This window comes from Coffea eugenioides, chromosome 3 (genome assembly GCF_003713205.1).
Source record: "Coffea eugenioides isolate CCC68of chromosome 3, Ceug_1.0, whole genome shotgun sequence".
Taxonomy (NCBI): Eukaryota; Viridiplantae; Streptophyta; class Magnoliopsida; order Gentianales; family Rubiaceae; genus Coffea; species Coffea eugenioides.
In genome coordinates, this window is record NC_040037.1 from 10,161,878 (window position 1) to 10,185,934 (window position 24,057).

Below are 24,057 nucleotides of genomic sequence, written 5' to 3' on the forward strand. Positions count from 1 at the left end.
GAGGCCTCCACCCAGAGAAGATGGAGAGGACCGTCGACCAGGAGCCAACCCCAAAAAACTCACCTGCAAACTTCTTGGAAAATAGCCCTACGACATCTGCCAAGATACGGTCACAAATGGTCTGTCGACGCAGGAGCTGCCCTTCAAAAATTGCAAGATTCCGTGCCAACCAAATATGCCAACAAATAATGCAAGGCAAAACCGAATGTAAAGACTCCAGACGAGAGTGCCGAACCGGTTGGCACCACCAAGCCGCCAAACGAGACCGCACCCCCATACCTCTATAACTCACTCCAGCGCTATTCCCAAAAAAGGTCCACAGAAAAAGAGCTAACTCACCTTCCGCAAAGACATGATCCAATGACTCAGATTGCGAGGCCAAGCAGCAAAAACACTTGGAAGGGCCATAGACTTGCAACCTTCCTAGGGACGATGCCAACGGTAAACGATCCCGCAGCAATCTAACCATGAAGAATGATATCTTGATTGGAATTACAGGGTGCCAAACCCTATCGAACATGAAAGATGAGGGGGTCTGACTACCAAGCAGCACGTATGTGGATGCAATGGAGAAATCTCCTGACTCTGTCAAGGCCCACACCGCACGATCGTCCGCGGATCCCACTGGGGCAACTTTAGTAATTATCTCTGATACTATGTAATCAGGAACCCAAAGCCGTAGCAACTGTTGATTCCACCTTCCATTCAATACGAAATCCCTAACTGAGTGATCAGAAACACTTTGTAACCGTTGACACAGAGGACCAGAACCCATCCAATTGTCGAACCAGAAATTACACTGTCCCGACCGCATCTCCCACCAAAGATTTTGCTCCGCCACCTCACGAATCTGAAGCAAACGCCTCCACATATATGAACTGCCCTGACCCGCCGCTACCATGCATGGATGACTCTGCCGACAATACTTGGCTCTCATAAATGTAAATTGTAATATTCTATGTATTTAAATTATTGAATGCTAGATTATATTATACTTGAAAATGTAAGTAAGAGACATATAATTTGTTGTATAATAATATTGAAATTATAGAAAATAAGTTTGTACTTTAGTCCTTATATTCTAAAAAAATTTATGATTCATGACTTTAGAAATTTTGCAAACTGTTGTGAAAGGTCCATGCATCAGAACTACATTCTAGGGATAATATGCAATTGCTTTCTTCCATTAAATGAATGGAGACATTACTGCATTTTGGTTCTTGGACTCGCTAATTAAGAGGAAAAATTAGTTGTCTTGCTGATTGTAAGCTTCTCATGAAATTGAAGATAGGAGGTATTTGTTTCAGACGAAATGAAATCGTTAGACTAGTCATGCTCAAGTTGCCATAATTAATCAAAACAAAATAGAATCTGCAAGTCAACAATATTGATTCGAAGTTAATATCATGATCTATATACATATAATATATATTAGAAGGTGTTTTTTTATTGATTTGATACAGTTAGATAATTCATCACTTGATTAATTAGAATCATCTAGGATCATACTTGATGCTATGGTCATATTAATCTTTTAGTATTACCACAGCTCTAATATAAAGCAGAAAATATTATATGCTTGTAAAAAATACTGGTATTAGTCCCCAAAAAATTATTAAGGAAAATCCCAGACTTTTTAAGAAATAAATGAGAGGAGAATTCATGAACTATTCTGAAATTTTTACCACATCGGGATTGCATTATTTTGAATTAGCGAAAAATTAGGCTAATACAAAGTAAGCTTTTGTTTGTAAATTTGAAGAATCCGAAATTATATAATGCTAAAAGGTTAAAAAAGAAATTTGTATAATATTATACGTACACGAAATATTAACAAACAAAAGCAATCACGAAATATTAAAAAAGAATGCAATTAGAACAAATTTAAAACTTTATTTTACGTACACAAAATATTAACAAACAAAAACAAGTAGCAACTTGAGAACAACCATAAAAAAAAAGAGAAAAAAGAAAAAGGAAAACAACATACTCTTAAAAGACATAATAAATTATTATAGAAGTTGACCAAGTTTAACTAGTGTTATAAAAGTAAAATAAGCATGAGTTTTTATTTCAAGTTTCTTTTTAAATAAGCATGAATAGAAACTTGAATTTTTGAACTTAAATATTACTACTAAATATCCGCTCAAATTAACGTGTCAAATGGTTAAAGGCAGTTGTGTATTTAAGAGCCATTTTGACCGACTTTTCAAAGTCCTCCGTCAGTTGTGTTCCAAATGTGACAAGGTGATAATACAACGTTCAATTATTGACTTTAGGAATTTGTTAAACGTTTCCAAAACGAGAAGAAAAAGGAAAAGAAATTGCAGGCTTAGATTATAGTACGCTATTTACGATTTCCTACGCAAGTACTGTCACTAGACTAATTGATAAGTGAATATTTAACGTATATTTTGTACAAATTTGATTTGAACTTTTGGTTTGTTTTGAGAAGATTAAAACCATATTTGAACTCTTTCTGGTGATAATTGATTAAGTATTGTGTAAGTGTTCAAAATTTGATAAATGAGTGGATTAATGTGTTAATTTTGTGAAAATATGAAGGATATGAATATATGGAATTCATGTGCGTGATGAAGGAATTGTAAAGAATCGTCCTGAGGATAAAGTACAAGAGAAACTAGGACCAAAAATGAAGAAAAAAGGAAAGAAGTGAAAAAACTGGAAATTCAACTCAAACATATCCGAGCTCGGATCCGTGTGAACAAGGGGCGATTCAAGCCCTCGTCTGTACTTCTGGAGTAGTGTATCCGAAAACAAAGCGATCCGAGCTCGGATCCATGAGAAAAAGGCCTTGGATCCTGAAGATCCGACCTCGGATCCATTTTCACCCCTCGGATCCGAGGCTCGGATCTACTTCTCTCTCCTGCAAGTGGCACAGCCGTTTTTTCTCACTTTTCACACAACTTTTCTGCTATTTAGGCTGAGTGAATTCGGCGGCACATGCTTCTGCAACAAAAGAGAAGACCAAATGAGTTGTAGACAAAAGAAAACATCATATCTTTGACTTCTTTTTACAAAATCTGAGTGGAAGAAATCATGAAGGAGAAAAAATGCCTTTCTACCACCTTTTATGCAGAAACACAGGGGAGAAGCAAGGAAGAACCATACGTAGCTAGTTTTCCTTCTTGTAACATTTTCTCTCTAGTTAGGAGTCCTTGGAGAAGCATTTGGAGTTTTCACTTGTAATCATCTTGTACAAGAACATAGCAGAAATTGGAGGGCTTCACCATCAATTGGCTAAGCTTTCTTTTATCTTTCTTGTACTTGTACTTTATGATGTTTTGCATTAATAAACTTGTGAGTTTGATGGTTAAATTATTCATGAGTAGCTAAACTTCTTTATCTAGGGAGTAGATGAAACTTATGGCTAAATAATATTAATTGAATGTGATTCACACCTGTTATATCTTGTATTAACTTGTCTACTTTTGAAGCTGTGATTACTTGTTATTGATTGATCACCAATAGCATGTTTATAGTTGTTATTATTCAATGAGAATAGATAGTAACAATGGAAACACATGAGTAGAGTTTAAGTTGTATGTTCATGAAAATAGAGATACATTTAGGTGGATTATTTAGCATTTCATGAAATAAAACAGAGTAGTAGTAGTATTTCACCATGAAAATAGGGAAAACTATATTGCTCTAGGCCATTTCATTATGAAAATGAGACTTGGTAATTTTGGAAATGAATCCCTAGTTAAACAAGAATAATAACAAGAGGTAAATCCATTCATTTGTGTTGTTTAAGCCATAAGTGGAATCTACATCCCTAGATTCTTCCTTGAGTGAAATTTCTCATTTTGCATTTAGCATTTGTTAAATTATATCTGTATATCAAATTTGTAGATTATAGCAATATACTTTCTCTGCTCAAATTTATTGTGAGTCTAAATAATGGAGAAAAATAAGGGCTTAGTACTTGTTTAATTTGCTACTCGTGGGATCGACCCGATACATACTCCAAATTACAATTTCGGCCTGTATACTTGCAGTCAACGGGTATAAAATCGAATTTAAACTTGCATTGATATGAAAATCCCGTCACTAATCTCATTTCCTATACAAGATTCTCGAAGGTTGGATTCTCCTCACAAATTTGGATAATGTCCCATAAAATTAAAGGAGCATAATGTGTATTTTAAGGTTTACACTATTTTTTTACATACCTAACAATTACTATAGCATCGAACACAACATTTAAATGGTTTTCTTGGTAATCAAATTTATTGATCAAATGCTAGAGTAATGCCTGCTAATAGGCAGATTTCTAATAATGTGAGAGAAAATCATCTCTTCTTGCTCTTATCTTCACCACATATATGTGAATATTGTCACCACAAAACTTAACTACATGTAGCTAAATTTATTTAAAAAAAAAAGATAATCACCAACTGTTCAATCGTTTACTACATGGAATGCCAAAAGCGCCATGTAGATTTCACGAGAACAGGCCTCACAAGTGCCATTTGCACAATTTGGTCAATTTTGGTATGTAAAGTAAGAATTAAATGGACTGAAAGTTGAGATAGTTAAGAAAGTAAAAAAGAAAAGGGGAATAAGTGGGCAAAAATAAATGGATGGAATTGATTGTTACAAAAAATAAAATACTCCAAATCTATTCAAATTAAAAAAAAAACTAAATATGGCCACATGAACAAAAAATATCGAGCTTCCACTCGGTAGAAAATGAAAGTGGTCAATTCAACGACCTACTAGAAAGGGAATTGAACAGTGAATTATTATTATTATAATATATATATATGTGTGTGTGTGTATAGATACATATACATACACACACACGAAATGCAATTGATGAAGAGAAAGAAAAAGAAAAATTGAAAAGATAGAAAAAGGTATAAAAGAAAATAGGAATTAAGAATATTAAGTATTAACAATAACACAGGGTATGCCCATGAAGTGGGGTGGATGCACTTACAATGCGGCTGAACGTGAAGGTGTTGGGCCTTGGAACAAAATGTTTGTATTGATGTTTTTCCAAAAATAATTTACTTTTTCTGTAGTATGTTTGTCTGTATGAAAGAGTATGCTAGAATCGAAATGCCAAAAGTAGTCAAAGAGATGCTACTGATTTTAAGCTTTTTTAGACAAAAAAAAAATCAAAATTTTAAAATCAGTTGATAGCACAAAAATTGCTTTTCGAAATCAGAAGTTAAATCAAGTTTTCAAAATCAATTGAAAACATACCCATTCTCTCCTATATATGGAATAATCATTGGGTGTTCAAATTTTAGCAGAGAGCACAAAAATTAACTTTTCGAAGATCAGAATTTGGAACCAAGTTTCAAAAATTAGTTGAGAATAAGTCCATCCTATTCCATACACGGAATAATCATGTGAGGCTCACATATCTGATCTGTTTGTGCCCGTAGATTAGGAGCCATCATTGATCGAGATTGGGTTGGTCGAGTCAAATAGCCTTCCATAGATTTTTGGTTTATTTTTTAAATAATTACATTTAGGGTTTGTCTACTATTGCACTTGTTAAGAATATTTCATGTGTCCTATTTTTGAAAATACAAGATTAGTTAGGGAAAGGAAATAAATACAAAGAATAGTATTAAGATTAAATAGAGAAAATATATAAATATAATAAAAAGAAATAATTATTAGTATATGTATATATATAGTAGGTTAGGTGAATGCTATAATAAAAAGCAATAATTATTGATTGTTACAAAAAATAAAATACTCGAAATCTATTCAAATTCAAAAAAAAAAAACTAAATATGGCCACATGAACAAAAAATATCAAGCTTCCACTCGGTAGAAAATGAAAGTGGTCAATTCAACGACCTACTAGAAAGGGAATTGAACAGTGAATTATTATTATTATTATTATATATATGTGTGTGTATAGATACATATACATACACACACACGAAATGCAATTGATGAAGAGAAAGAAAAAGAAAAATTGAAAAGATAGAAAAAGGTATAAAAGAAAATAGGAATTAAGAATATTAAGTATTAACAATAACATAGGGTATGCACATGCCTGTCATATTGTTTCCCATACTTATTTTTTCAGATCCTCCGTATTACCACAATAGCTTTGTGTATTCTATCACAATTTTTACTCCTGTTTGAATTGCTATTTTCGGAAATTTTTTTAGAGATATTGTAACAATATAATGTATATGAAGTAAAATGATGATTAAAAAATGTGATCACGGAAAAAGTACAAGTTTTTTTGGAAAAACATCAATCCAAACATTTTGTTCCAAGGCCCGACACCTTCACGTTCAGCTGCATTGTAAGTGCATCCACCCAACTTCATCTCTTGACCACAAACCAATCCAGATTTCACAACTTTGGAGTTTGGAAAATTAGGTGTAAGATTTGAGAATTCATATTTAAGAATTTAGGAATCTGGTAATGTGATGGGTGGTAAAAGAGAAATTTTTTGACTCGCTATCTCCTTTCATCTAAAAGAGAAACTTTTTTTTTCCCTCGGTATTCAAATTAGATTTTTAGAATAAGTAGTGTTCTTGTTTACAATTGAAAAAAATTATTTCTCGGTTTTGACAAAAAGAGTTGAAAATTGGTTTTGACAAAAAGATGATCAAATTGCCGTTATGTGGTACAAAAGTGACATTTGTACTATTTAAATGGTATTTTTATGTAATTAATTGTTTTTCTTCTGATGACTAAATATTGGAAAAGAAGAAGTGGGGTACAAATAGTAATAAATGACAGAGATGTGTATGGCAGTAAAATTTTTCCCGGGCTCGGTAATTATGTTAAAGTTTGATAGGTATGTTTGTCTGTATGAAAGAGTATGCTAGAATCAAAAAGCCAAAAGTAGTCAAAGATATGCTACTGATTTTAAGCTTTTTTAGACAAAAAAAAAATCAAAATTTTTAAAATCAGTTGATAGCACAAAAATAGCTTTTCGAAATCAGAAGTTAAATCAAGTTTTCAAAATCAATTGAAAACATACCCATTCTCTCCTATGTACGGAATAATCATTGGGTGTTCAAAATTTAGCAGAGAGCACAAAAATTAACTTTTCGAAGATCAGAATTTAGAACCAAGTTTCAAAAATTAGTTGAGAATAAGTCCATCCTATTCTGTACACGGAATAATCATGTGAGGCTCACATATCTGATCTGTTTGTGCCCGTAGATTAGGAGCATCATTGATCGAGATTGGGTTGGTCGAGTCAAATAGCCTTCCATAGATTTTTGGTTTTTTTTTTCAAATAATTACATTTAGGGTTTGTCTACTATTGCACTTGTTAAGAATATTTCATGTGTCCTATTTTTGAAAATACGAGATTAGTTAGGGAAATGAAATAAATACAAAGAATAGTATTAAGATTTTATAGATAAAATATATAAATATAATAAAAAGCAATAATTATTAGTATGTGTATATATATAGTAGGTTAGGTGAACGCTAACGACTGTTTATGGGGCACCCATTAGAAAAATCCTTAGATTTATATACATGACATGAGAAGCGATTCGAATCCATCAACTTAGCAAAGGCAACAATTTATCAACCATATATAGTCTAAGTGCTTAGGAAAGTTGCCAAATCGTCTTCTGTGTGGTGCTGATGTGTCGCTTTGTGATGGGTGGAAATGTTGTCGTCCTCCTCCACGTGCTCAATGCTTGCTTTGCGGTGTTGGGTGCGTTTTGAATGAATGGGTTGTGTTTTGGCTGCTTGTATGGAGCCGAAAAAATGGACTTCTGCCTATACAAAATTTTTTTTTACTGCTTGCATGGAACTGACCAATGGACCGATAGTGGTGATAAATAATGATGGACTGATAGTGGTGATAATGATGCAATTTTCCTTTCAATTTTACCTAATGTCAGGTTTTTTGTGAGATTAACCTTCCTTTCACTTTTACCTAATGTCAGATTTTTGGTATTCAGTCAATGTGACAGCTCATGAATTACCTATTTACCCTTGATTTACATGTTTATTTACAATCTTTTTTTGTGAGTTGACTTAGTTTTGTTGTGTTGGGTTATATATGTCAAAAGAATGCTTAGCCACTGTGCAAACTTTCAAAGAGGCCTCTCTTCTTTGACTCTGATACTTTCCAACGTCCTTCTCCGTACTGCCATTGAACCTGCTCCATTCTTTGTATTCTGGATTTTTCAGATGTTATCATGCTTTGTAGTTGCTTTACGCTTTCGGTTACCATTTTCCCTCCTCCATTCTATTGTTTCAGTTATAGCTTGGTTTGGCTTTCTTTCATTTGCCTGTTGGTCTGTTCTTTTGAGCCTTTCGTTTCTATTCGCCTGCTCCAGCAATATTGTCTCGGTAAGTCATTCATTTATCGGTTTATATGCTTTTTTCCTATTGTTGCTTATGAACTGTGGAAACTAGGCTCATTTTTCCCACTAACTTTGTTCTTTTTTCCCCCCTTCCCCTGCTGATAAATGCTGGTCGATATATGCCTCTGCTTTTGTGGTGAGTTCATTTTTTTCAAAGAAAAAAAATCCCGCTTTTTTCCTTCCTTTCTAGCATCTCATGTTACTGTGGGTGTCGTTTTCTCTTTTACAGCTTTATTTGATGTCCTTATTTGTCGAATTTGGCCGCATTTTCATCCTTTCGTGGAGCCTGCTATGGACTTCATCTTCTCTTATGTGTTTTGGCAGAAATTCCCTTGCAGGTTAGATGCTTGTTTGTTTGTGCCTGCATCAGTTAGTCGCTGTTTTTTTCGCCTTCTTGGTCATTTCACGCTTTACGCCTTTTCCCCAACATGCATGCCTTCTTCACAATACGCATGCTTGCTTTATTGCTTTCCCTTGCTACGTTCTTGCAGTGTAGATGCTGTCCATGCATGTTATCATCGTTTCGTTATATAATTTTTTATATTCTATTATTTACAAGAATGTGCGTTTGTTGTCTTCTTTAATTTTGATCCTACTATGTTCTTTTGTACTTACTGTAATTTCCCGCAAATCCATTATATTTGGACTATTTCTTCTTAGCTTTTGGACTGTTCCTTCTTAGCTGTTTTAGTGAGATGGCTACAAATGCGCTGCGCTGAACGAATTACGTGGAAATGTCTTGCAGTGATATTTGCCCAATTAGAGATGCCTCTAATTTTTTACTCAGAACCCAATCTGTAAATCTTGAATTTGTCTTGTACCTTCGATTTAAATAGCCTTATCTGTACATTTCCTATCTTGGCCATTTATGGCTCATTCATCTCAGGTGAATACCACATATCTTTGCTAATTGGTATGTTCTCTTTTGCTGTCATAAACTTCGCACTAAGCCCTACAATAGAGTAACAAATGTAGGGTTCCAACTGACCATTTTCTTCTAGGGGATAGATCTTGAAGATTAGCTTCAGGATATAAAGATGAGTTATTTAATAGTGTATTACGTCACACTGTGTATATAGTTGTCTTTGTTTAGTTATAGCTCCATTTTTGTCGACTATGTATATGGCTGTTTTTCCCCCCTTCCTGGTTATTTCATACTTTAGAACCACACGCGTTTGTCGTCTTCTTTAGTTTGGATTCTGCTATGTTCTTTTATACTTACTGTCGGTTCGCGCAAATTTATTATATTCAGCCTGTTCCTTCTTAGCTCTTTTAGTGAGATGGATAGAAATGCTTTGCGCCGCAAGCGTTACGCGGAAATGTCTTCCGATGATAAGGCTGCCCTTTCGCGCCGGAGGTGTGAGGCCAGGCTTCTTAAGAAAAAGGAGAAACCATCGCGCTCTTATCTTCGTAAGGTCCCGTTCGGGCATGTTGAAACTGGTGTTTGTTTCTCTGATTCTGCTCCTGCACGTAATGATAAGCTAGCAGGTGGTCACAATCAGATTGCTGATCATCATCCTGCTGCGCCTAAAGAATCGTTGAACTATATGTCTACCGCTATAGCTGCCTCCCTGTGCCTATCCAGTGGAGCTGCTTCCTCTTCTATTTTCCCGCATTTAGTACAGTGTAATTTTGTTCCAGAAGGTATAAATGCCGTGGTCCTAGACTAGCTGTCTGCCCCGGAGCCATTTAGCTCTTTAATTGTTTTTCCCGTGTTGGCATCTTTTCCTGTCTTCGTTCTCTCTGCACTTCTCTGATACAAGTTAGGCCATCTATTTGTTCACTTTGCAGCAATTCTCCTGGGTGGTACAGTTCACCCTAGCCAACATCAACCAGTTTCTAGTGCTACAAAGATGAAAGAGCAAGCCTTTTTCTCTCCTCATCATTCAGCTACTGTTCAGCCTTCTGACCTGACCCATAGCAATTTCCGGTTTGAAACACTGGATCACCCTTCAGATAGCATTGTTAGAAGCTCCAACCAGAATCAACAAACTCTTGATGCTCTTAATGAAAATGCCCGTGTCACCTCTAACGCTGTTAAGACCTTAAACTTTCATCCCCTTAGCTCTCTCAATTCAACGGCTTCAAATTTCCTTTCCAGGAACTGTGTTTCTTCTTCTGCTGCATTCAATCTTCCATCTATGAACATCTGTCACGGTACAGGTATTGCAGCACTTGGGAATCTTTTTCGCTATGTTTCCTTTTCGCTCCTGATATCGTCATCTTTTGTCTGCTATTCCTATATATATAAGACCATCTATATCTCTGCATTGCTGCAGCTTCGTGCAGCAACATAGTCCCCTGTAGGAAATGTTCTGCGCAGAATCGTTCTCAGAAAAGAAAAAAGAACGACCTTCTCCCTTCCCATTGTTTACCTCATAACCACTATTCTAAGCAGAAGCATCTCCGTCATCTGTCTGCAGCAGCATCCCCCTTTTCACAAGCTACAGTTGCAGGCCTTAATGAAAATGAACAATCCTGCCATCCTCCCGCTGAAGGTTTGACTAGCATCTTTAAACCTATTGATAGGTCAAATTTTAGATTCCTTACCTCTTCTGCTACTTCGTCCTTAGACCACTTATGTGAGCATGATGTGTCTTCTCCTGTTACATTCGAAACTGATTCTTTTAGACCTGCTCAGCCTATACATATTATTCGTTCACTTTCCTAATTCTTTTTCCTTTCTTTCAGTGTTCAACATCTACCTTTTAAAAAAATTAATTACCCCCATCTAAGACAATCCTGTGTGCTATTTCCAACTTATTAGAATTCATGATTGTATAATTGTAGATGTCCTGTCACTATAAGAGCAAACAGTTACTTTCTTAGAATAATACAACCGTTTGCCAGGCAACACAAACGGGACCAGCAAATCGTCTGATTGTGCTGTTGCTCTTCCAGCTACTACAAGCGATCATTCAAACGTTATATTGACAAGGAGGAGGCAATCAGGTTGCCCTTTGTTTGTTTGTCTTATTTCTGAACTTTTTCCCCATATTCCCTTCATATTATACTTCTTTGAGCTTTCCTTATCAACATCGTTCCCATCACATAACCTAAACTGCAGGGCCAGTTACTAGATGCCGTCGCTCAAAAAAATCTAAGATTGATGAAATTCCTAAAGAATCTTTATTGCTGCCTGATGCTCCTGATTGTCAATATTGTGGAGCTAAAAGATTTCATTTGGAACCCCCTAGCTTTTGTTGTTCCCAAAGAGAAATTTCTATTGTTGCTCCTGCAATGCCTTATGCTCTAAAGCGTTTATTTATAGGAAATGATGAAGAATGCGAGCATTTTAGAAGATTGTCTCGTACTTATAACAATAACTTGTCCTTCACCTCATTTGCTGCAAAGTATGACCCAGAATTGACAAGGAATGCAATGGGAGTGTATACCTTTCGTGTTCAGGGACAGGTTTATCATTTTCTAAACAGTTTGTCACAGCCTGATCATAAGCCTTGTGGGATCCATCTCTACTTTTTTGATACCGATGAAGAATTGACCAAGCGAGTCGCTACTTCTGATAAGTTACGTCAGAGCACTTTAAAGCTTCTGATGGACATACTTTCTCATAATCCTTATGCTAGATTCTTTAAGGATCTAAGGGATGTTCCAGATCTTGAAAAGCATAATATTGTGCTTAACTGTTTTCCTGGCCTTGACCAGCGTATCTATAATCTTCCTTCTACTTCTCAAGTTGCCGCTATATGGACTGAACATGATGATGAATCAGTCAATAAGCAAGCGCATATTCTCGTTTATAGCCACTCAAATGCTGCTCACAAGGTCCAGCATTATTATGCTTGTTATGACCCTTTGCAGTATCCTCTCTTATTTCCTCGTGGTGAATCTGGATGGCACCACGGAATTAAACGAGTCTATAAAAGAAAGCGAACTGATCATTCCTGTGATGAAGAGGTTATCATTGATCCCTCTTCTGTACAGGAACCAGCCCAACTTATGGATTTAGAAAAGAGAGGCAAGTACATCTCCTAGCTTTTATAATTTCCAAGTTCCACGGTTATCAAAATAAACTTTTGTTTACATGTAGCGTTTTTTCATTTCCTATAGCTGCTGATCATAGAAAGAAGGATGAACATACTGTATCAGCTAGAGAGTATTACTGCTATAGGTTCCAGATAAGGAAAAATGATGAATCCATGCTATTGCATACTCTTAGATTGCTGCAGCAATTTTCTGTTGATTCCTATGTAAAAATTGAAACGTCTCGACTGGATTTTCAGCTCAAGAGGCAAAATGACGTTCGAACAGAAATCCTTGCAGGAGTATTGGATAGTGTTTCCATTGGTCAGAGTGAAGGCTCAAAAGTTGGTCGCAGAGTGATATTACCAGCTTCTTTTATCGGTGGGCCAAGAGATATGAGGCGGAGATATCTTGATGCAATGTCATTAGTACAAAAATATGGAAAGCCGGATATTTTCCTCACCATGACATGTAATCCAATGTGGAAAGAAATTCAAGATAATCTGCAATTTAAGGAAAAACCTCAAGATAGGCCAGATCTTTTGTCTAGAGTATTCAGGGCAAAATTTGAAATGCTCAAGGCTGAACTTTTAGACAGAAAAATTTTTGGAGAGGTCGCTGCATGCGTTTACGTTATTGAATTCCAGAAACGTGGCTTTCCTCATGCTCACTTGTTATTAATCTTGAGACCACAATTCAAGCTGCTTAATCCTGAGTCATACGATAGAATAGTTTCTGCTGAGCTCCCTGATCCTAAGCAGTTCCCTCATTTGTATTCTCTTGTTCTTAAGCACATGGTTCATGGACCTTGCGGGGAAATGGGCAGGAATAGCCCTTGTATGAAAAATGGTAGCTGTAAAAATCATTATCCAAAAAACTTCTGTGAACACACAACTCATGCCGAAGACAGCTATCCATACTATAGGAGAAGGGAAAATGGCAGAAAGATAACTGTCCGCAGGTTTGAACTTGACAATAGATGGATCATTCCTTATAATCCTTATCTTTTAGCCTTGTTTGATTGCCACATGAATGTAGAAATCTGTTCTACTTTGAAGCTGGTTAAATATTTATACAAGTACGTCTTTAAAGGACACGATCTTATCAGTTTCAAAATTATATCTGATGATTCCCGTCCTGATGTCGATGAAATTAAAGAATTCCAGCAGGGAAGATGGATTTCACCTCCTGAGGCTTTTTGGCGCATCTTTGAATTTAGGCTAAACGAGATGACTCCAGCTGTCTATACTCTCCAAGTTCACCTACCTGGGCAGCAGCTTATCACTTTCAACAAAAACTCAGACCTTTTGCAGCTACTGAGGAAAATTGATTTCTCAAAGACCATGTTAACTGAGTTCTTCAAGATGAACAAAACAAATGCAAAGGCTGAAACGTTGAAGTGCTTTTATAGGGAATTTCCAGAACATTTTGTTTGGTCTTTTAAATTTAAAACTTGGACTGAGAGAAAGCGTAAAAAAGCCATTGGAAGGCTGGTCACGGTCAGCCCTCGTGAAGGAGAGAGATATTACCTTAGACTCCTGCTAACTCATGTTCGAGCACCTACGTCATTTGATGACCTGTTAACTATTAATGGCCAAAAAATGAATTGCTTTAGAGATGCTGCTTTGGCCCTTGGACTTTTACAGTCTGATACATATATACAAGAGACTCTTGAAGAAGCAGTTGTTTTCCAAATGCCATCCTCTTTGAGACTGTTATTTGCTACTATTCTTGTTCATTGTGCTCCAGCGGATCCTAAGTTTCTTTGGGACAAATTTCAGCTAGATCTCTCTGCAGATTACCAGCGATCCCAACATCTTTGTTTTTATACGGCTGAAGAAATTAGAAATAAAGTCCTACAGGAAATTAAAAGAATGGTCGAACAAATGGGTAAAAGCTTTGCTGACTACCACTTAGCTGTAAACACTTCAGCAGATGTTCACTCTGATCAGCTAACAAAGGAAATTGAATGTGAGAGGAATATTGAAGTTCTGGCAGAGGATCTTCTAATGCCTTTTAGATTGAATGTTGAACAACGGCATGCCTATGATTTAATTCTCCAGTCAGTTTTCTCTCCTGTTGGCCAAAGTTTTTTTATTGATGGCCCTGGAGGAACTGGCAAGACCTTCCTATATAGGTCTCTTCTAGCTACTTTGAGATCCCAAGGCCACATTGCCATTGCGGTTGCAACGTCAGGTGTCGCAGCCTCTATTCTTCCAGGAGGAAGAACAGCCCACTCTAGATTTAACATACCGTTAGATTTTTCTAGAAATAAAACCTGCCAGATTAGTAAACAGGGCAGTATTGCAAGATTACTTTTTCAATCAAGGTTAATCTTGTGGGACGAGGCTTCAATGGCCAAACGAGAAACTGTTGAAGCCTTTGATGGTTTGCTTAGAGATATAATGGACTGTGACGATCCATTTGGAGGAAAAATAGTTGTTTTCGGTGGCGATTTTCGTCAAACTTTGCCAGTTATCAGACAGGCTACAAAACAGGTTCTTATAGAATCTAGTCTTCCTAGCTCTCATTTGTGGTCTTCCATGCAAAAGCTCCAGCTGGTACAAAATATGCGAGCCATCTTAGATCCAGCATTCTCAGAACTCCTATTGAGAATAGGAGAAGGAAGAGAAGCTGTTGATAGGCATGGTGAAATAACTTTACCTTCTGAGATGGTCATTCCTTATACTGAAAAAGAAGAATCTTTGAACAGGTTAAAGAATTTTCCCTTCCAAGTCCTGCTTTTATCTGGTCATTCCTCTGTAGTTGAATATTTATATATTCTTACTCAGCTTTCTTACAAACAGGTTGCTTCAATCTGTTTTTCCGGATTTAACTATGTATTCAAAAGATCCTTATGGTATGATCAATAGATGTGTCCTTGCTCCAAAAAATAGCTCAGTGGATGAAATAAATGACCTAATGATCAGAAGATTTTCGGGAAATCTTCATGTCTATGTCAGTTCTGATAGAACCGTTGATCCACGACATCAAGGAGACTATGAAGATTTCTTGAATTCTCAAAATCCAAAAGGCCTTCCTCCTCACAAGCTACTGCTCAAAGAAAATTGTCCAATCATGCTTATAAGAAACCTGAACCCTACAGAAGGATTGTGCAATGGTACACGACTCATTTGTAGAGAGCTGAGGCAGAATACTATCTGTGCAGAAATTGCTTTTGGTCAGCATCAAGGAAAGAGAATTTTCCTCCCTAAAATTCCTTTACAAGTGTCTGATGATGACAAAAATGGCCTGCCATTTATAAGAACACAGTTTCCTGTTCGTGTTTGTTTTGCCTTGACAATCAACAAATCCCAAGGGCAAACACTAGATTATGTTGGAATCTACCTTCGCGAACCAGTTTTTTCTCACGGCCAACTATATGTTGCTTTATCTAGAGTTAAAACTTCTGCAGCACTTAAAGTTCTTATTCTGCCTGGAACTTTTGATGGTATAAAAATAGATTGCAAGACTAGAAATGTAGTATTTCAGGAAATACTTCAGCTAACTGAACACTAGCACTGCATGTTACAGTTATTTAAAGTTAAGGTTTGTTCTCCATGATTATTATTTAGTTGTTATAATACCTGCAATGCAATTCTCTATTCATACTCACATTTCATAGATATTTCCTTTATTGTTTTCCATTCAGCATGGACAAGCTCTTATCCATAAAAGAAATTGTACCTGATATGCAAGACTGGTCATGCAAAGTTATTGTTCAGGAAAAACAGCAAGTTACCCAATCAATGTCGACGCCAACAAAGAAGCAAAAATTTATTTTTGTTGATGCAGAGGTAGATAGATACAACCTCTGTATTTAAAATTTCTGTTGATATTCTATTCGTATTCACAACCGATTGATTCTTGAACATTTTTCTTTATGCAACAGGGACCAAAAGTTGAAGGCCTTATTTTCAACCATGACATTGCTAGGGTCGGACCAATCTTGCAGGTCTACAAAAAATACAGAATAGCGAATGCTGTGGTTAGACCAATCCACCCAAAATATCAAACAGCTGAACTCACAATACAGTGGATGCTCACTAGTAAAACTGTCATTGAAGAGGATGCTGATGACGAAGATATAATGCCTGTCAAATTTAACTGCACTCAATTCACAGACTTGGCACAGTACATGGATCATAAGGATAAATCTGTGGGTATGTATGTAGTATATTACACATATATCATGAATTTCGACTTAGAACAGCTTTTACAAGAACGTTTCCCTTTGACAGATGTTCTTGGAATTGTTATTGAAGCACAGGACAGCAGGATCATTAATAAAAATTTCAAAGAATCTGTTGTTCAGAAATTCGTCCTTGTCAATAAACAGTATCCTTCCCTTTCTACTGCTCTTCAAACTTTTACTTAGCTCCATTTTCATTGTTTTTTATATGTCTTATCTATCTTAACAGCTGCTTATTGTCTTCGTTTTAGATCGCAAACTGTCATGCTTTCCATGTGGGACGATTTCATCAAGAATGAAGGCCAACAGATATTATCTGACATACACAACTACCCTGTCATCATATGTCGCAGGCTGAAAGTTAGCAACTATAATGGTAATTCTGCATCTGTACATCTTCGTTTTAATTCCCATTTCCATGAAAAAACTAATACACCAGCCTTGCCAACGTATCATCATTCTTAATCCTATAGGAGTTGCGCTGTCGACATGGTTTGATTCGGCGATCCTTGTTGACCCTCCTGTACAGGAAGCAAGAGAATTAAAGAACTAGTATTGAATAATTATTTATGTCATGTAACCAATTGATCATCTATAATCAATTGTTTCCATTACTATTTCCATCTCGTCTATCACAGGGCGATGAGAAATACCAACCTACTTGCAGCAATCATTGATGAAAAAAGCTATATTAGGTATAACCCTAACATATCAGTGAAAGCAGATCAGAAAATCACTTTAATTTCAAATGTCAGACCATCACAGAAGGTTCAGCACTTTTTCCTCTAATCTGTCATTTGACTATCCATTTACATATTAACATATGAGTTAAAACAGTGCCTTTCAATGTTGGCTTTTAGAATATATGGGTTAAAGCAAGGTTCTCTTTTCAGCACATATTCCAGAAATACTGGTATATGAGCTGTAAAAAATGCTGCCGGGGTACTGCTGTTGCAGATGGAGTTATTTTTATGTGTAATACATGCAAAGAAAAGCATCCTGCTCAGCCCAGGTAGTTACTTTAAAATACATTAGCGTATAAGTTCCGCTTGCTCATTATTGACCTTTTGCTTAATAGACATACCTCACTGAAATTTACATGCATCTATAGGTGTCGCTTTGATATCGATTTATGTGATCATACTGGTGCCATCACAGCTTCTGTGTTTGGAGAACAAGCAGAAAAGCTGCTAACCTTCACTGCTTTTGAAATAATGGACCATTTTAAGCAGGCATGTTCTCCTTTAAAAAAATGACTGTCAAATTATTATTATTTTCATTTAATTCTTATTGCAGTAGCCATCTTATTGTGCATATAATCCTTATTCATTTCCTTATTTTTTTCCTCCATGTTTTCTTTTCATAGAACATTGAACTCCCTCTTGAGGCTGTCCATAAGGAGCTGGAGTCAAAGTGGTTTCTGGTGCACATAAAACCAGTGCAAACTCAAATGGCTGATGCAAAGCAGCGTTATACAATTATCTACTACTCTGAGGTTCTCGATACTAATGTTGTTCAATCGCCAACTCAATGCAAAAGTGATACTTTATTAATCGATCTCCAGGCTGACACTGCTACCACCAACACTTCAGGTATCGCCAACTGAGCAGTAATCTTGTACAGTACCAATCCATCAACAAAGCCTTTATTTCCTTCTCAAAGCAGAAATAATTGTTCATAAACACCAGTTCAAAAAATCCTTTCTTCTTCTACTTATATTAAACAATTGAATAAATGTTTATTTATCATTGTTTCTTACTATTTTGCCTTTCTTAACAAAATTGATTTTACTACAGAATCTGCACCTGTTAAAGAAACCAAACCAGCTTCAAAGGCTAGACAATGTCTAACTGAAAAACTTGAGCTGTTAGCTGATGAAAGCAATAGTGGTTCCCACAGTGCCACTGAAAGCTCCAAGAAGAAGGCAAAGCTCATTTAGATTGCTGTTACTTACTTTTGTATTGATAACGACGAATAGTTAGCACTATTGCACGTTGTTATCAATTAGATTTTGTTCAGCACTCTGTTCTGCTGGAGAAGCCATGCTACCTATGCTTGATCCCTTTCTTTTCACCTTTATTTTATTTGGTATTTTATTTTACCAGGGGAACTATGCTGCCAGTGCTTGATTCCCTTTCTTGGAACTTACAGCTAAAATTAAAAAACTTTTATGTCTTGTTCTGCTGATTTTCTGACTAGACATTTTACTGCCATTTACCTTTTTTCACCTATTCAATCTTTACATTTCAATTACATGCTCGTTGCTCTCTAGTTACAGCAGAACATAACAATCACAATTTTACTCTAAAGTTATCTAGTTCTCCATTAATTATTCAATAGATATAATGGATATACTATCAATTATAACGTATACTTGTCATTGCATGAGCATCCTCAGCGCCTAAGCTATTGATCCAACACAAACCTATTATATTTGTTGTGCTGTAATAAACAGTCGTTACTTAGTAGTATAAATATATAAACCTGTTCCATCTTCCCTTCATTCTTTATATGTGCATGTATTTACTTTCTTAACTTAACACATCAAAGAGCAGATTTCTCCCTGACTTCACCAACAGGTTTTTCCTACTAATGTCTTTTGTTATGCATTCATAGCTAAAACTTATACAACTACATTCACCAACTGCTATCAGTCATACATTTTTCACTTTTGCTTCTTAAACAATAGATCCTTCATGGCCGAAACATCTACTGTTTCTGTGGATTCGTCTCACATCACAGGCAATGCTCCACAAACATATTGCTTTTTTATCAGATGCAAGAACAGAGGACAGGTAATAATATTCGTCTGCATTGGAAAAGCTTTCTTAAGGTCTATTCTTCAATTTGTGTTTAAACATGAGCTCCCTTTTTATGCAACATACAGCCTTTGCCTCTTGCATTTCAAATATTGCTCAGACAACATGATGACAATACGATCACGTTCAGACATGGATTGCACAGATGGACCATCTCAGTTAGAAATGACTGCTTTGAAGAAGGGTGGCTGGAATATTATCACCAGAACATTACCAAAGAACATGATATGTTGTTGCTTCGACATGCTGGAGATCTAATTTTTGATATTATTCATTTCTGTGAGCTGAAAAAACAAGTTTATCTCCGATGGACAGTTTCCCTACCAAATCTTTTGCATCAGCAAAGCAGTATAGGTTCACAAATTATATTTACCTTTGTAACTTAAAATTCTATATGTACCACTTAGTATATCTTACACTATCATCCTTTCGTCTTAGCAGATCCTACCTTTTTATCGCTGCATCAACAAATTGTTTCCTCATCACTGAGCCCAGCTTTCTCTCAAGAATTGTCCAATTCAATATGCTTTTATCAACCGTTCGACTCAGCATATCCAAGTTCCTTGGTAATGATATTTCCTGCCCAACATTTGTAGGCAGGTTTCATCCAGCAGAATAATATACCCTTCTTTATAAACTTGCTTACATTTTCTTATGTCTAGAAACTCCCTCGGTTTGTTGATCACTTTCTAAACGGTGAGAGAACTCCAACCATAGTTCTAAAAACTGGCCACAAGATCACTGAAGTTGGAATAAAAGGCAACCGGCTCAAACGAAATTGGAGAAACTTTGTACTAGACCATCATCTACAGCATAATGACACCCTTGTCTTCGTTCCAGAATCAGAGACAAGTTTTGCTGTTCTAATCTTTGATAGTAATGGAGTTGAGAAGATTTTCCCTTGGTACAATATATTTTCGTTGTATTTTTATGGTGGACGAATATCCACTTACATATGTAATGCTCAATTAAATACATGATCAACTTATTGTTAGCGTCAAAAACTTATTCTGCCAAGGAATATATTCCATTACTGCAAAAAGTTATTAGATTCCTGACAATGCAATGAACTATCTGAACCAAACATCACGCATGACCCAACACTGATCAGCCAAGCTTTTCTTTCTGCCTACAATATTCCTTTACTGTGGATTAAATTTGCAATATCTATTTGTATGTTGCAATACAATTTCATGCATTCAAATACATTTCCTTTTTTTAATTAATTTAAATTATGGTATTTACTAATTCACTATGACAATTATAACGAATCCTGCACTTCATATATACAATTATGGCCCCTGCTTATGTTCCTTTACATATGAGCATTACCGGCCACAGCCATCTTACTTTGCAGGTCTCTAAATTATTCGTTCACCTTATGCACTAATAAAAAGTTGCTCACTTTAAATGAAAAGTTCTAAAATAGAAACAGACAAAATACCACCACCCCAACAAATGTTTCTTCAGTACATACATTACAATGATGGCTTTCCAGCTTGACGCCTGACAATCTGCTTACTCGTTCTGTTTTCAACAGCTCAATCACCTTATTACTCACATTTTCATTACCTACCACGCCTCAAATCATTTACCATTTCTCTACTAGATATTCATGACCTGCAACCAATAAATTACATTTAATTTCTTCTTCAAATATCGAGCACACTCACTCCTCTCTTCAATTTACATTCTCTTGCAGCATACCCCAAAAATGAACCCTTCTAGCATGCCTTTGTCTGCTATTCATCCGTCGTTGAAAGAGTGGGGAGTTATTGTCCAAATAATTGAAGCAACTCATATTAAATATAACTCAACTCTTCAGCAACATTATCGAACATTTGTCCTAGCTGACACAGAGGTGATATATATCCAAGCCTTCCTTTTACCTTCCTATCATCAAATTAAATTCTGATGCAATTTAATACTTGCTAATCACAGGGTACTACAATTCAAATGCATGTTCCTCATCACATTTTAGATCAAAGAACAGAATTGCTTGTCCCCTTTAAAAAATACTACATCTCTGGGGCTTTTGTTTCTCCTCCAAACCCTCATACTACCATCACTGAATATCCATTTCATTTCGTTGCTACCGAAGATACTTTAATTCAAGAAATTCCAGAGGCTGGTCAGCCTTCTCTTCCTCTTCATTTCCAGCTACATTCATTCTCTGCATTTGCCGTAATTGCTGACACTGATGAGCTTATAAGTAAGTTAACGCTCATACCATGCAATATATTTTCAGGCTGCCAAGAAATTTCTAGCATAGTCAATATATTTTTTAAAACTTTCTTAGATGTCATGGGAATTGTACTACAAATGCTTTACCTGTCAAAACTATCACCTCTGAGGGAACAACGTCCATTGCTCGAGACTATGTCATTGCCGATCAAGAGTAATAATCTTACCTGCTAATTCAATTTCTTATTCCATGCTTTATATATACAAATAAACTGTTCACAAAAACATTTATTCTTCCTGTGTTACGAGCATGAGACCATTCATCTTAACTTTGAAGAATGACTTCGAAGAAAACAATGGTCCTGCAATTGCAGCTGCTGAGAACCATTTTCCAGTCATCATTGCCATAAGAATGAAAGTCACAACACAAAACTGTAACCAAATACCTACTATCTATTATTTACAAAATGGCAACACATTTATTAGCAGAAAAACTTTTCCGTTCTTCTTATGGTTGATTTTTTCTTCTTTTTTTCCGCTTAAATACCAGATCTTAGCCTTTCAACTCAAGATTCAACTACTATTTTGATAGCTCCAATTGTGCAACAGGCAACAGATCTGCATCGCTGGTCAGAATTTTTTAGACGCTCTACATCATTCCAATTATTCCATGCCAGCTTAACTTTTCCTTTCTTATTTTAGGTATCATTACAACGCAACTCAGCTAGCACAGATGGTCCATGATCACAGTTATGCTAATCCGCGCATCCTTCTTCCTCCCCCTCATCACAATCAGATCCATGACATAGCCGCTCTACTTCACTTCGTAAAATTCTTATACTACCGTCCAATTTCACATCTAAACTTCTTTATTATATTTACTCATTACTATGTCCCATTTCCTCTTCCTAATTCTTTTATTTTATAGAAGCCAAAGACTGCATGGATAAAAGGTGTCGTCGAGCTTGATTCTAAACCTCAAAAATTAACCTATATAGCTTGTCCCAACTGTTACCACCCAGACAGCTGTATAGATGAGCGAAAAATTATCTGCAAATACTGTCAAGCTAATATTGATCTCCAACCCAGGTACTTATACTTAAAAATAATGTGCACTGCTTATATTAATCAATCTAAACCTCCAATCACATATGCATTAGTTTATTGATTCCAGAGCTTGTATTTCAATTTGCATAACGGATTCAACTGGCACTCTATATCTTACTGCTATGGCATCTGAAGCCGAAAAGCTAGCTCAATTTTCTACCGCTGAGCTATACTATTTGCAATCAGAGGTAATTATCAATATTTTTTTATACAGCACTTGTTTTCCTCTCTTTTTTTCGCCAACTTATGTTTCTTTCTTACTTTATTCGCACCAGAACATAAATATGGCTCAGCACCTCCAAACAATTCTCCACGGAAAAATCATTGTATGCTACGTCAAACCCTCAACTCCAAAGTTCAGAATGATGAGACGCTCAACTTATGAAATAATCACTTCCTACACTATGGATGAAGTTCATGACATTGACGACCTCAACATCAATAATCTCAACATTAATAACTGAAGATCTGCTTATTATGTTTTTAAAATCATGCATTTTCCAATCAACAATGTACACTCATTACTTGTAATATTTTTCCCTTATATCTTAAATATACTCTTCATTGCAGTTTTAGATTTCCAATTTCTTATTACTTTACACGGCAACACTGGGCATACTAATCTTAGAAATCCACACCGCGCGTAAGCGCGGTGCACACCTCCTAGTATGGATATAAGCTGTTACGTTATGCATAAGTCATGGGATGGTTGTTTTGATATTACCAACCATGAACAAATGAACCACAAAACAAACAACAGAAACTGAATATACAGCTTTCCATAAGCAAAACGAGGACATATAAAAACAGATTATTTGATACTTGTGATGCCCATTCGTATATAGGCTTACAAACAGCTATAAAAAGAAGCAACATCCCAGCCCAAATCGTGAAGTATTCAATCATCTAAGGCCGCCTCCCAAAGGGTTGTCCCCCGCGGTAGTTGGTGACTGATAGACACCTGGGCCTATCTTTACCTCTGTGAGATTGGCAACTTTACCCCGAAATCCATCTGCACGAGACCAGAGTACAACATATATAAAACGATAAACCAAGTTATCAACATAAGTAGATAACGTGCCAACACCATTCAGCCAAAAGTTTCGTCGTCCTCTCACATGCTGTGCATGTGGGTTGGAAGCATTATGTTGTTTGCGCTTCGCGCGACGGCTTTCACTCTGTTCTCATCTTCTCCTTTGGCAGTATCCCATGCATGTGCCTTCTGCTGCGTTGTCTGCTGCATTTCGAGACTTGTTTCTGTGTCTGGCAGTATCCCATGTCTCTTCTTCCCACTACCTTCTCTCTCTCCTTCTTTTGGACACTGTTGCTCTGTTGCTTATCCGGCTGTTCTGAGCCTTGGTACAAGAGCCTGTTGAGATATCCAGTGCTTTTCTTACCATGCAAGGAACATCGAGCCTCTGTGGTCCAA

At 36.2% G+C, this 24,057-nt stretch overlaps 1 protein-coding gene across 1 annotated transcript; it reads left to right on the plus strand.

Moving 5' to 3' along the window:
• Positions 1-9,622: 9,622 nt before the first annotated feature.
• Positions 9,623-15,845, plus strand: LOC113766005. The gene is made up of 6 exons (XM_027310237.1): positions 9,623-9,986; positions 10,134-10,505; positions 10,622-10,840; positions 11,410-12,321; positions 12,414-15,039; positions 15,134-15,845. The coding sequence occupies exons 1-6, from the start codon at positions 9,623-9,625 to the stop codon at positions 15,843-15,845; spliced, it is 5,205 nt and encodes a 1,734-aa protein (XP_027166038.1).
• Positions 15,846-24,057: the final 8,212 nt, after the last annotated feature.

Excerpts from the sequence above, each read along its gene's own strand:
- LOC113766005 (XM_027310237.1), top strand. The coding sequence starts at position 9,623 with ATGGATAGAAATGCTTTGCGCCGCAAGCGTTACGCGGAAATGTCTTCC. Across the intron at positions 9,987-10,133 it reads GTGTAATTTTGTTCCAGAAG|CAATTCTCCTGGGTGGTACA; the intron begins GTATAAATGCCG and ends TTCACTTTGCAG. Across the intron at positions 15,040-15,133 it reads AAAGAAGAATCTTTGAACAG|GTTGCTTCAATCTGTTTTTC; the intron begins GTTAAAGAATTT and ends TCTTACAAACAG.